General features: G+C 26.4%; 1 protein-coding gene across 1 annotated transcript; it reads right to left on the reverse strand.

The window, feature by feature from the left end:
* Nucleotides 1–7,701: 7,701 nt before the first annotated feature.
* LOC101256680 (uncharacterized) lies at nucleotides 7,702–9,888 on the reverse strand. Its single transcript, XM_004240988.5, has 3 exons — nucleotides 8,878–9,888; nucleotides 8,593–8,782; nucleotides 7,702–8,481 (listed from the first exon to the last, which is right to left on the reverse strand). The coding sequence occupies exons 1-3, from the start codon at nucleotides 9,268–9,270 to the stop codon at nucleotides 7,949–7,951; spliced, it is 1,116 nt and encodes a 371-aa protein (XP_004241036.1). The 5' UTR covers nucleotides 9,271–9,888; the 3' UTR covers nucleotides 7,702–7,948.
* Between the last annotated feature and the right edge of the window lie 2,214 nt (nucleotides 9,889–12,102).

Consider the following 12,102-nt stretch of genomic DNA (forward strand, 5'->3'; position numbering starts at 1 on the left):
CTTAATTTACTTTTAATATATATAACATATTTAACATAATATAACTATAAATAGTAATAAATAAAACAATATCACTGAAATCAGTAATTATTTATTAAAAAATATTCATCCAAATAATTTGTCCAATAAAAACTTCTTTTGTAATTTGATAATGCTAATTGCTAACACTAGCATTATAAAATGTGTTGAAATATTAAATTTTGATTTGAAAAAAATATTTAAGTCTATCATGTAGTCTAGTATATGAAACTTGTATGAATTACTTCTAAGTCTCACGTGTTTCATCCAAATTAACTTAAATACATAATTATAAGTTTATTATTTTCTAATTTTTTTTTCTTTTTAAAAAAAATTACCTAAATTCCTTTTTTTAATTTTAATCATAAGTTTGGAGATACATAATCTTCTCTCTCCTATTACATATGTTTCCCCAATATTATGCCTATTTTTCCCCACTAAAACACTCAATCATCTGAAATACTTTTTGAATTTTAAATTATTACTTTTAATCAAACACGTTTCACAACATTTAATATGCAATTTTGAATTTCAAAATTCAAAAAACTGAAATTTCTGAAAGTTGGAACAACCACTGTTCTCTGGTTCTTCTTCTTCTTCTTACTCCATCATCCGTTGTTCTTTGGTTCTTATTTTTCTTCTCGTTCATCGTTATCTTACATCATATTTATAGATCCTTTTACAAATAGGAGGATTTATGATTCGGACGATGACAATTGAAAATAAAATAGAAAAAAGTCTTTGCATGAAATGTTTAGAAGGAGTCAAATAAAGATATTCCGAAATCCCCTAAATGAAAGGTTGCAAAAATACACCAAAAAGGGAGAAAAGTATCAACAGCCATTATTGCCAGACAGACATTGCTTAAGGTATGTCTTTTTTATAATTCTTTAAAATTATTTTTAAAGTTATAGTACGTTCGATACATATCATTATAGTGTGTTATAGTGTTTAATCAATTTCATGATACATGAATTAATTGTGTGTCAGATGATTTTCTATGTATCACGAGTAATTGAAAATTATTATCATGTATCAGACAATAAGTTTGATACATATTGACTCAGTGTGTTATGGTGTTTAGTCGAATGCAATGATACATGAATTAGATGTGTATCATATGTTTTTTTATGTAGTATGAATTTTTGAAAACTGATATCATGTATCAGTAAGGTATTAGTTGTTTATTTAGTATTAGTTGTTTTATTTAGTATTTTTGTATTCAACATCGTTAAAATTTGTTTTTTTTTCAAATTGCAGCCACCCAAGTACAAGATAAAAAAGATACCAACACATCCCATAAGGTTTGCTGTCAATTTTAACAACACTTTTTTGAAAGATATTAAAGAATCTATAGGGGAAAATGTACTCCAACTGTTTAGGACTACAATTTTGGACTCTTTTTAGATATTATTAAATGCAATTTTCAGGGCCAAATCACTAAGTGTTTGCTGTTGTTAGAGTTGGAACAAGGCAACCATATTGTGTTGCATATTAGACATTCAAATTGGTGTATCCTGAAATTTGACATAGATGAATTTGCAATATTAATTGGACTTAAAGTCAAAGGCAATACCATGACTTCCAATACACAGAATCAACTCATTGTGTTCTATTCCTAAAGTATTTTTCTGGTGCAGTGAATAGTGTTATCAACAATCAACTAGTCTGACGGTTTAAGATGGGTAACTAGGAGAACGATCAGGATGCACTCCAAATGCCTATTATTCTTTATTCATACATTCGTATTGGCTACTCTTGATAATACAATTATATCTATTGTGGATTTTCTAATGGTTGAAGATGGTAGATATCGAGATTATCCCTTGGTCAACTATCATTCTCAAAACTCATTGGTTCACTTAGACAGGATTTTGGTGTTAGCAAAAAGTTATATTGATTAATACATATAGCAATTACATCATATAATATATACAACAATAATGTTTAAAGTAATTAAACAATGAATTACATGAAAGTATCAACCGTTTTCGAAGAAAATTATTTTTACACGTTTCATAACTTTTTGTTATGCTTGTGGGAATTGATAAGTCCTTGATATATCAGTAGTAGTATATTAAAATATCACTATAGTTAATTCAATCTATCAATAAACTTAACAAATAGTATCATAAATTAAAATATATTTAACTCAAAATATCAACGAATCAATGCTACATGAATGTTTTTATAGAAAACAGTACAGTTTCATGTACTAATTGTATCAGCATATAAAGATATATAAATTTCAAACACTATCATACTTTTGTTGATCAGATCTCTTTACTTTGCAATTGAAGTTGTTCTTTATCTTATATTTCGTCATCATATCTACATGTGTTGCTTTATCCTTTTATATTTGATTTGTCTTCACCTCTATACTTTGTGAATCGATTATAACATTTGTAACTTCAAATTCTGAATTTTCTTATGAATCCGATAAACTAGATTCAACCATTGCCAAAGCTTCTGTATCCTGTGTTGTGCCTTTTACACATGTAATTTCTTCACATGTTCCATCAAAGTTATCTACAGTACCTCCAATCTTTCAATTGTGTTAATACATAATGAATACATTGCAAATCCTGGCTCATTTTTTCAGTTCTAAATATAGTTTAACACCCATATCATTCTTAACCTTCATTGGACATAAGTTAACTTCTACAATGTAACGAATTTCAATATTTTTCCTTGATACATCAATATCCAACTCGGCTGCAATTGCTGCTTTGAGATTCGAAAACGAAAATGAATTTCCAACAACAATTTCATCGATATGGTAACTTTCATACTGCAATTTTCTCACCCAAATTCCTGAATACCTCAGCAAAATTGATGTATTCATCATGTATCAGCCAAAATAACAAAATTTTAATTCGTATTTTTCATCTTTTTAATGGATGTTCATAAAATTGTCTTAGATGATTTAATCTTGAATTTTGAAATTTGAAAGTGTGATTTAACTACCTGTTGAATTATGATTTCGTTATAATCAGTTACAGTAACTTATACTGATTTAAATAACCAAATTAAATGTTTCATTTCTCCTCCTCCCCACCCCTTTTAGCTCAACAATATTTAATTATTGTATATCATTTATTATGTATCAGTTTATAGTAAGGTATCACGGGATAACATTTTAAAGAAATTTTATGTAAATAGTAAATTGTTCTGGACAGATGAGATTCCTTAAATTTTTACAATTTTAAATTACCTTCGTACTTGTAATAACTTTTTAAATAATCACCATTTTACTTAAGTGTTGACTTTGTCAAACTCTTATTTTATTTTTTATTTTCTTCTCAAAAATCATCCAGTGTCAGTCATCCCACAAGTCATTATCTTAATACCCATGAAAAATGTGATTTTAGGGAAAATGAATTCTAGTGAATTCTGGATTTCTGGTGGTCAAACGTAAGTAGTACAAAATTGAATTGAAAAAAAGAAAACAAATAAAATTGTAAATCTAGAAAATAATTTATTTAATGTTTAATTAATTAAATAGAAAAGAATTTATTTAATGTTTGATTTAATTTGATATGGTGTTGAAAAAAACAGATTATATTTGAATGGGTTTGATTTTAATTAAAAATTAATTGAATTGAAAAAAAATCAAATAAAATTGTAAATCAAATTAAATAGAAAAGAATTTATTTAATGTTTGATTAATTAAATAGAAAATAATTTTCTCCTTATTTAATGTTTGATTTAATTTGATATGGTGTTGAAAAAAACTGATTATATTTGAATGGGTTTGATTTTAATTAAAAAATTAATTTTAGATCAAATTAACTCAATATTATTTATATAATTTTTAAAAATTTAATTCTATACACAAAAATATTTACTTTCATATAATTTTTGAATATTTCTCATACTTTTATATAATTTTATATTTTAATATATTATTTCAAATTTAAAATTTAAATTATCCAATAAAGTTTAAAGTCCTCGATGTTGATAACTATATATAATAAAGCTAATATTTGTATAAATACCTTGCCTGAAAAATCCAAAACAGCCCCCAAAACCCAAAACCCTGAAAATATTTGAGGTCGAGAAACGCAAATTTTATTGATTTATAAATTTAAAAATTCAACATGAATAATTTGATTTGATATTTTAAAATTCGAAATTATGATCATGTATATCCCTACTCAAACAAATAGATGAGTTGTTGCAGGTGATTGAGTTAAAAATTTTATTAAAAATATCTAAAATAATATAATATGTGGCTATCAAAATAAATAAAAGATATTGTGATATTTGAAATTCGAACTCAGAACTTCTTATTTAAATGAACGCTCATTATCACTAATTTATTATGTTAAATACATAACTTTTATTACAGAAGTCCAATTTTAAATATTTTCTAATTAAGTTAGTTATTTTCCTCCAACATATAAATTATGATATTCTAATATTTTATATTCCAAAAGGGATAAGAATGAGCTCAACTTCATTTTCTCCGCCTTATAATTCCCCTTCTCCCATCTATTTGACATCTGTTGTGGACACATGTAATGAATTAAAATGCTCATATATTTGCACATAAATAAAGCACATTAATATTAGGAACATTTATTATTTTTCTGCAAACTCATTTAACAGTGATAATTGATATAAATAACGCCTTACCAAAAAAAAAAAAGAATTCAAATTTTATACTGTTTGTTTATTTTTACTTATTCATAAAATTATTTTGAGATATTCAATAATATTAAATTATTTTGTGGATTTATTAAATTTATAGATAACTATTATTTATCGTTATTAGGGGGTGTTTTTATTCTACTTAAAACAACATGTGTACTTTTTGACATTGATTTTTGTATTTATTTTCATTTATAAATTGAAATATAATAGGATGCTTAAATTACTTATGCTCAATATAGTATTTTTTTGTGCACCTTTTTCTTTATGGATTAAAAGGGTTCTATATCTTTGCTTTTATCCTTTCTAATAGGTGGATCCCACTTCTTAGCTTTCATTTTTCAAACATAAATGACAATAGATGTAGCTCCACAAAAAATTATTATTTTTATGTCTTTTTTCAACCTATTATATACCAAAATTACATTAAAATATAATAAATTATAATTTAATATATTATTATTAAAAAGTTATAAAAAATAGATCCATTCAATAAATTGAGGCAAAGATAGCAACATGTACTCCTTAGTATCTAACTATCTTCTATTGTTGAGTTACCACACAGTTAAACAATAATAAATAATTGTAATGTTAGTCTTTTGAATATATTCAATTTAATAATAAAAATAAAATAGATATAAAAGAATAAATTATCTTTTAATTGTTTAAGTATGACATATATTATTGGATAACTAATTTTAGTATAATGAAATAGTAAAGATAGACGGATGAAATATAATTTAAAATTTATATGAAAATAATTATAATAATAAAAATTAACGACTAAAATGTCTAAAAATCTTATAAAAGATTGATATCTCATTTTTATATATAAATTGAAACGAAAGAAATAACATATTGCATAAAAATAATATAAATTATAATAATTAACGATCTAACTATGTAAAAAAAAATTATTAAAAATTAATTAACTCTCAAAATTAAAAAAAAAAATCATAAAAAATTTATTATAAAAATATTACATATCACAATTGACCACTCAAATACATATTAAAAAGAAAGACGTATTAACTCTCAAATAAATGGGACTAAAGGAACACATATCATGTGAAAATCGTTTAGAAAAAATACTACTAATAAATTATAATAATTAACAATTATACTATCCAAAATGTATATAAAAAATTAATTCATTCTAAATTATATATATTTATTGAATTTCTTGTAACACAAAATACAATTTATTTATGAGCAATTTTTATATATAGCAAACATAAAAATTATATTTGTAATGTTATAGTTATAGTTACATAATTGCGCTTCATAACAAATTTTATGTTTACTACGGAGCTTTTGATTTGTATAATTCGCTAACTACATATGATTTTATAAATTGTGAAGTTTTGTATAAATTACTCATTTATACATTGTAATTTGTATAAGATCTGTATTTATATAATTATGAGAGTATATGAAAAAATATATGTATTTATATTTATATATACACTTTTCACTCGCTTTATACAAATACAAACACATTTTATATATTTGTAAATCGATAGTAATTCTAGACCTAAAATGACTAATTATATACCAACTCACATGGCAAAGAATTATATATTTTGCTGTAAATTATAAATAAATTAAACTATAATCATAAAATTTGATTTGAATTAATAATTTGTTATTTATATGACTTTCTATTTATTTATTTATAATAATGTGACCTTAAAATGGAAGTGGACCACATAGTAGCTAAGACCCCCAAATATAGTTGTTACTAAATAAAAACGGGTGCAACCCTCCTCCAGCAAACATGTGTAGGGCTATCGTCCAGTAGCTCTAAATTGAGTTTTTATTTTTTAAGAATTATATTAGAATTTTGATTAAATTTACGTATCACTACAGTATGACTTTGAACGGACTTTTTATTTTAATAATATCCTGTTGGTCTAATAATAGTGTAATTTTTTTCTTGACAAATTATTGATTTATTAATTTCCTTTGTACTCCCTAATTCTCATAATTTCTATTAAAAAGTGAGAGTGATAATTTTAAGCGAGGTTGTATCTTCAATATAATATTCTAAATGTATATTGGATAACGGATATACTATATGCAATAAAATTTATATAGTGAAAGTGTCCATTGCTTAATGTAATTAAATTTATATTTAATCCAAGCGTGTGGAAACGAAGACCCAACAAACAGTCAATTGATGTATATAACCAAGAAGGTCAATATTCTTTGTTTGGGACTTTGGGATATTTGACTATATTTGTATCTGTTTAATTATAAAATTTAATTAAATCGAAAAGATCATCAAAGTTATTATTTCAAATACAACTTTAAAAAATTAATCTGCCATACGATTTTTACATTTGATGATGTTCGATTATTCCAAATTTCAAAACACTTGATGGAGCTCAGTAATTATACGTAACTTCTTTACAACATCCATTTCAAACTAGAGTTAAAAAGTCATAAAGAAAAAGGAATAAAGAAAAGGGATTCACAGTTACTTATAAAAAAAAAAACATATTAACTTTATCACTTTTTTCTTTTTTCCAGTTTCTCAATTAGGTGGAGACCCAACACAATTTTTAAAATTACCACTAGAAAAGTGAACATCGAAATTATCAAAAATAAAAATATGAAACTAAACTTTATATTATATCAAACAATATAAATATGATAATCCTTAATTTTATTGAACGATTACTAAAATTGTCAATAATGCATTATAATATTTTTTTGAACGATTACTAAAATTGTCAATAATGCATTATAATATTTTTTTGGATTCGATTTTACTTAGCACGTGCGTCCGAGATGGCACGGAAGCACCTAACCTTATCCCCAATCCTCATTCTCTTCTTCCTAAGATTTACTGGTCACTCTATTCCACTTGTATTTTCCCAATAATATTTCAATGAATATACTCCATTTTATCTGAAAATTTCTACACACATTGTTCCCTGCTCAGGAACATTTGGATATGTATCTCTAATTATTTTTAAAAAATTGAATATTTTACCATCTCAAATACAATAAAGTAGTAGTAGAAAATGAAGAATAATACTAGTACTATCATTTATATTCTTTATTTATTCTTTACTTTTCATTACAGCAAAGGTTTTGGTTCTCGATTCTATAGAATTACAGTACCTTTCAAACAGGAGCAGAAAACGGAAAATGAAAAGAAAAAAAACAGTTCCCGTTCTTCTTTCTAATTTTCTGATTATATAGCTTAATAACATTTTATAATTTGTACTCACTCGCTTAACAAAACAAATGTTAGAATTAACAAAATCTTTTAGGGTTTTTCCCTGAGAAGGGAAGCCAATCCAGTGACGACCACTTTGGGTTTCTTCGGCTTCACTGCCGGAGGTTGCCACGTCATCATTACCGGCTTCTCTTCCTCGCCGGAAGTATTCTCCAACGGATTTTTTGTTGGATCGGAGTCTAACGGTACCGTTTTATCAGAAAAAATCAAGTCCAACTCGCCGTACTCACTTTCCGACTCCGTGATCTCAGCAGCGGCGTTTGATGATTCAACCGCAGATGTGACTCTAGTATACGAGCTGAGCCATTTGGCTTTCATGTACTCCGGGTTGCGCCATGGAGCGATGTGCATACCTTTCTTCTTCAAGCTTTGTCGAGCTGCTTCTGAGACGATTGACACTATTTGCACAAGTCGATCGGCTTTGCCGACGAAGATAAACGGGAGCAATTGCAGAATTGATTTGTACCTTCCCGTCGATCGCGCTACTTCAAATTCAGATCTGAAATCTACGTCGAGTATCACTCTTTCGCCTTCCTCAATCACATCAATATACTCATATTCACCTAAATATATCAAATAAATTTCGAAGAAAAAAAAAAGCACATTATTCACCGAACGAAAATACTAAAATTTGACAGAGCAAAAACTCATATAAGAAGAACGAAGCTTTGTACCTGCAGGAGTAGAAGAAGCTTTTTCCCATTTGGATTTGCAGATTGAAGCTTTATAGCCAAGTGCTAAAAGTTCATCAGTAACAATTTTTCTCAAATCGTCCTTACGCTTGCAAGATTTGTTCTCTTCAACGATTTTTGAAGTTTCAGCTAATAGATTCCTCTCGGTAACACTTGCACAGGGAATTAAGCTCTGAATTTCAACAAATATTAGACAAAATGAGATTTTGATTTGGAATAAACTGTAATTCTAGAGAATTCTTTTTTAAATTGAAGAGATTTTATTACCTTTAGAGTGTCGGAAGAATCCCCAAACGAAGAGGAGTTGGTAACAGAGTCGAAATCAAACTCATCATCGGAGCTATCGTTGTTGCCATTAAAGCAATTGCATTTACGGCCAAATCTAGCGGCAGACGGCTTATCATTGTTCTCTTCTATGAAATTCTGAACCAATTTGTCCAAAGAAACCGAATTCGGCTCAAACTCAGCGGCTGCTCCATCATTAGCAGCGCCGGCGGCACCTGGCTTCTCAGCGGCCGACGAAATCCGTAAAACACTAGGGAACGGCCGATCAAAGAACTTTTTGATTCGTGCTTTCAGCAAAGGCTTTACTGCATCATTTTTAATCGATTCTCTGTATGTCGAAGAATCAATCGGTTGAACCTTCATCGGAAAAGGCATGTCTATCAACCACAACCACAACCAAAACAGGTACTACTTCTTCTACTGTAAAACTCTCTCTCTCTGCAGCTTAATTATACTCTTTTTGTCATTTTCTGCTGAATTCTCAGAACTTAAAAAACCTACTCGCTTTGCGTGTCTAGATCAGAATCCTTTAAATGCCTAAATCCTTAATCACAGAAATACATGCAAATTCACAGAAATCAATGCTTTGAAAAGAAGCGAGTTCCTAATTCATTCACACCTAATTCACCTTTTCCTTTTCACACATCAAAAACCCGTTTCCAACACAATCACACATAAACCGTTCACCATTATCATCTTCACGTTTCCAACTGTGATGAAAACAAAAAAAAAGTTAAAATTGTCAAATTTTGATACCTTTTTCTTCCGTTCACTCTTTGGAGTTGTTGGCGTAGTTGAACAAGAATAGAATGAGTGTAACCATAGTCGCCGGAGTACCTTTCCTTTTCACGGGAAGGAGAGAATTATGTGAAGGAGAGAAAAAGTGGGCCTATATTTCTTTTTTCTATTTTTATCTCAGTTTTGGTTTTTTGTGAAGTTAAAGTTGAAACGAGAGAGTGGGTTTTGAGGAGCTTATATAGAGTGGGTGTAGTTAAGAAGGTGAATTGTACTGTCTATGCCACATCAAATACACCTTCTGTACCTGTACTATCTCTGGGACACGATTCATTTAGATTTCGACAGTCATTTTTTATTTTTTAAAATAAATTTATTTTTTTTTATTAAAAAATTTTAAGTATTAAATAATTTAAATTTAGTTAAAAGATTTTAAAATAATATTCATACATTTTGAAAGCTATTCGTAAAAATAATTTTTATATAAATTTTATTTGTGAAAATAAAATAGTCCATTAGTATTTTATTTTTATTTTTTTGTCAATTTTGTTCTTGTTCTATTTAATATGTAATGGGTAAGGTCAAACTAAAATATATAATTAAAATAAACTAAAATAAGAGAAACAAATTACTGAAAGGGAGGGCGGAGATGGGGAGTTCTGTGAGAAGCTTTGTTGAGATGATGACACGTATACGGGGAGTGAAGTATAAGGGCAGGTGTTAGACTTGTGTCGCTCTGAAATTTGTAACGTATAAACTGAAACGGCATGAGAAATTGTGGATTTTTTTTGGGGAAGGTGGTAGAGGGACCGATTGGTGGGCTTGGTATGATTATTGTCCTGCTAAAAAACAAAATTGGTTAAGAGTCCCCTTTATTTATTTTTTATTTATCATTATAATTATATTACTCCTATTAGTATTTTTATTATCAAAAAAGAAATATGTTCCTTGTCATTTGTAATTTGTAAAATAAAGAGATAAATAAGATCAGATTAATTTGATATTTTAAATAAAAAATTAGATATTTTAAAATTATATAAAAAATACTATAAATTATAATATTAATATGATGAGAAAATATATTTTAAAGTCTTAATTAAATTTTTTATAATTTAATTTTAAAAATAAAAATCATGACAAATAATATGGGACCGCGGAAGTAATATACTGTCGCTCTCCGTTTGAAGCTAAGGTCAAATGTTCTCGCCCTTATAAAACTGCCGCATATTGTTTTTATTTATTTAAATTATATATAGAACTTGTCATGAAATAATAAAAATAAATAAAAAACGAAGTTCAAAGTAGTCCATGTCACTTGTGAAGTGTAATTTCCCTATATAATCACCCGTTTAAGAAATTATCTGGAAAAATCATTTATGTTTGTTTTAAGATTATAATATCATCTAACTTTAGTTATTCTTTTAAGTTATATTTGACATAAAAAAATATGTTATCTTTTTCTTATTAGGATGTCATGTCATTAATTTATTTATTTATTATTAAAAAAACATGTTTTAAACCTATTTAAACGTTAGGTTGTAATAATTTCTTTTAAATAAATATTATTTTTTATTTATATTTTTTTGAAAATATTTTATTTCTTAGATATATAAAGATAAATTTTTAAAATGAATAAAAAAAAATACCCTATTTCTACAACTAACTACTAATGAATTGTATTAACTATTTTTAAAAAATATTTTTTTAAATTTTATAATGATAATTATTATTTTTTACCAAGTTTTTCAAATAATAATTATAGTTTTTTTATGGTGCATTTTTTTCTCCTATTTAGATAAATATTTATACATTTCATTTTGTTAAAGCATTCCCTAAAATTACTGGTGTGACAAATATAAATAGACATTACCCTTTTTTTAATAAAATAATTCAATTTTTCAATTTTCATATTTAACCTCAAAAATTGAAATTTGAAGCATTTAAAGATTTTTCATTTTTTTCCCATAATAGTCATTACTGTTTTTATAAAAATAAATAGTTCCATTTTTTTCCTTTAAAATTGAAATTAGAGACATTTAAAAATAATCCATTTTTTGTCGTTACAAAGAACTTTTACTTTCTATTTAAAATAGTTATATTAAAGTTCTTGTTTTCTTTTAATTGTATTTTTAGAGCATATTTATAATTTTTTTGAAAAATTGAAATTCTTGAATATTTGTGGTGCTGACATGTGACACTTTTTACTTCTCCTATTATATATAGATAGATTTTTTTAAAAAAAAATTGACAAACTCACATATTATACCCTGTAAAAAATTACATTAAAAACTGTAATATGAGCTCCTCCGGTTCTTCAAGAAATTATGTGGTTCCTCCTATTCTTTAAAGAATTAGAAAAATATTAATAATAAATTAAAAAATGTGATGTGACACCCTAGTAGAAAAGAAAAAATGTATTTCTTTTGTGTCAAGTATATTTTGAGGAAAAAAAATAGACAAAATTGGGCAATA

Source organism: Solanum lycopersicum, chromosome 6 (assembly GCF_036512215.1).
Source record: "Solanum lycopersicum chromosome 6, SLM_r2.1".
NCBI classification, from domain to species: domain Eukaryota; kingdom Viridiplantae; phylum Streptophyta; class Magnoliopsida; order Solanales; family Solanaceae; genus Solanum; species Solanum lycopersicum.

What these genes read in the sequence shown, in the direction of transcription:
- LOC101256680 (XM_004240988.5), bottom strand. Translation starts at nt 9,270, where the DNA reads ATGCCTTTTCCGATGAAGGTTCAACCGATTGATTCTTCGACATACAGA. An exon ending in ATTCTTCCGACACTCTAAAG is followed by an intron (nt 8,783 to 8,877) that starts GTAATAAAATCT and finishes GTTGAAATTCAG; the next exon opens with AGCTTAATTCCCTGTGCAAG. An exon ending in AGCTTCTTCTACTCCTGCAG is followed by an intron (nt 8,482 to 8,592) that starts GTACAAAGCTTC and finishes TGATATATTTAG; the next exon opens with GTGAATATGAGTATATTGAT.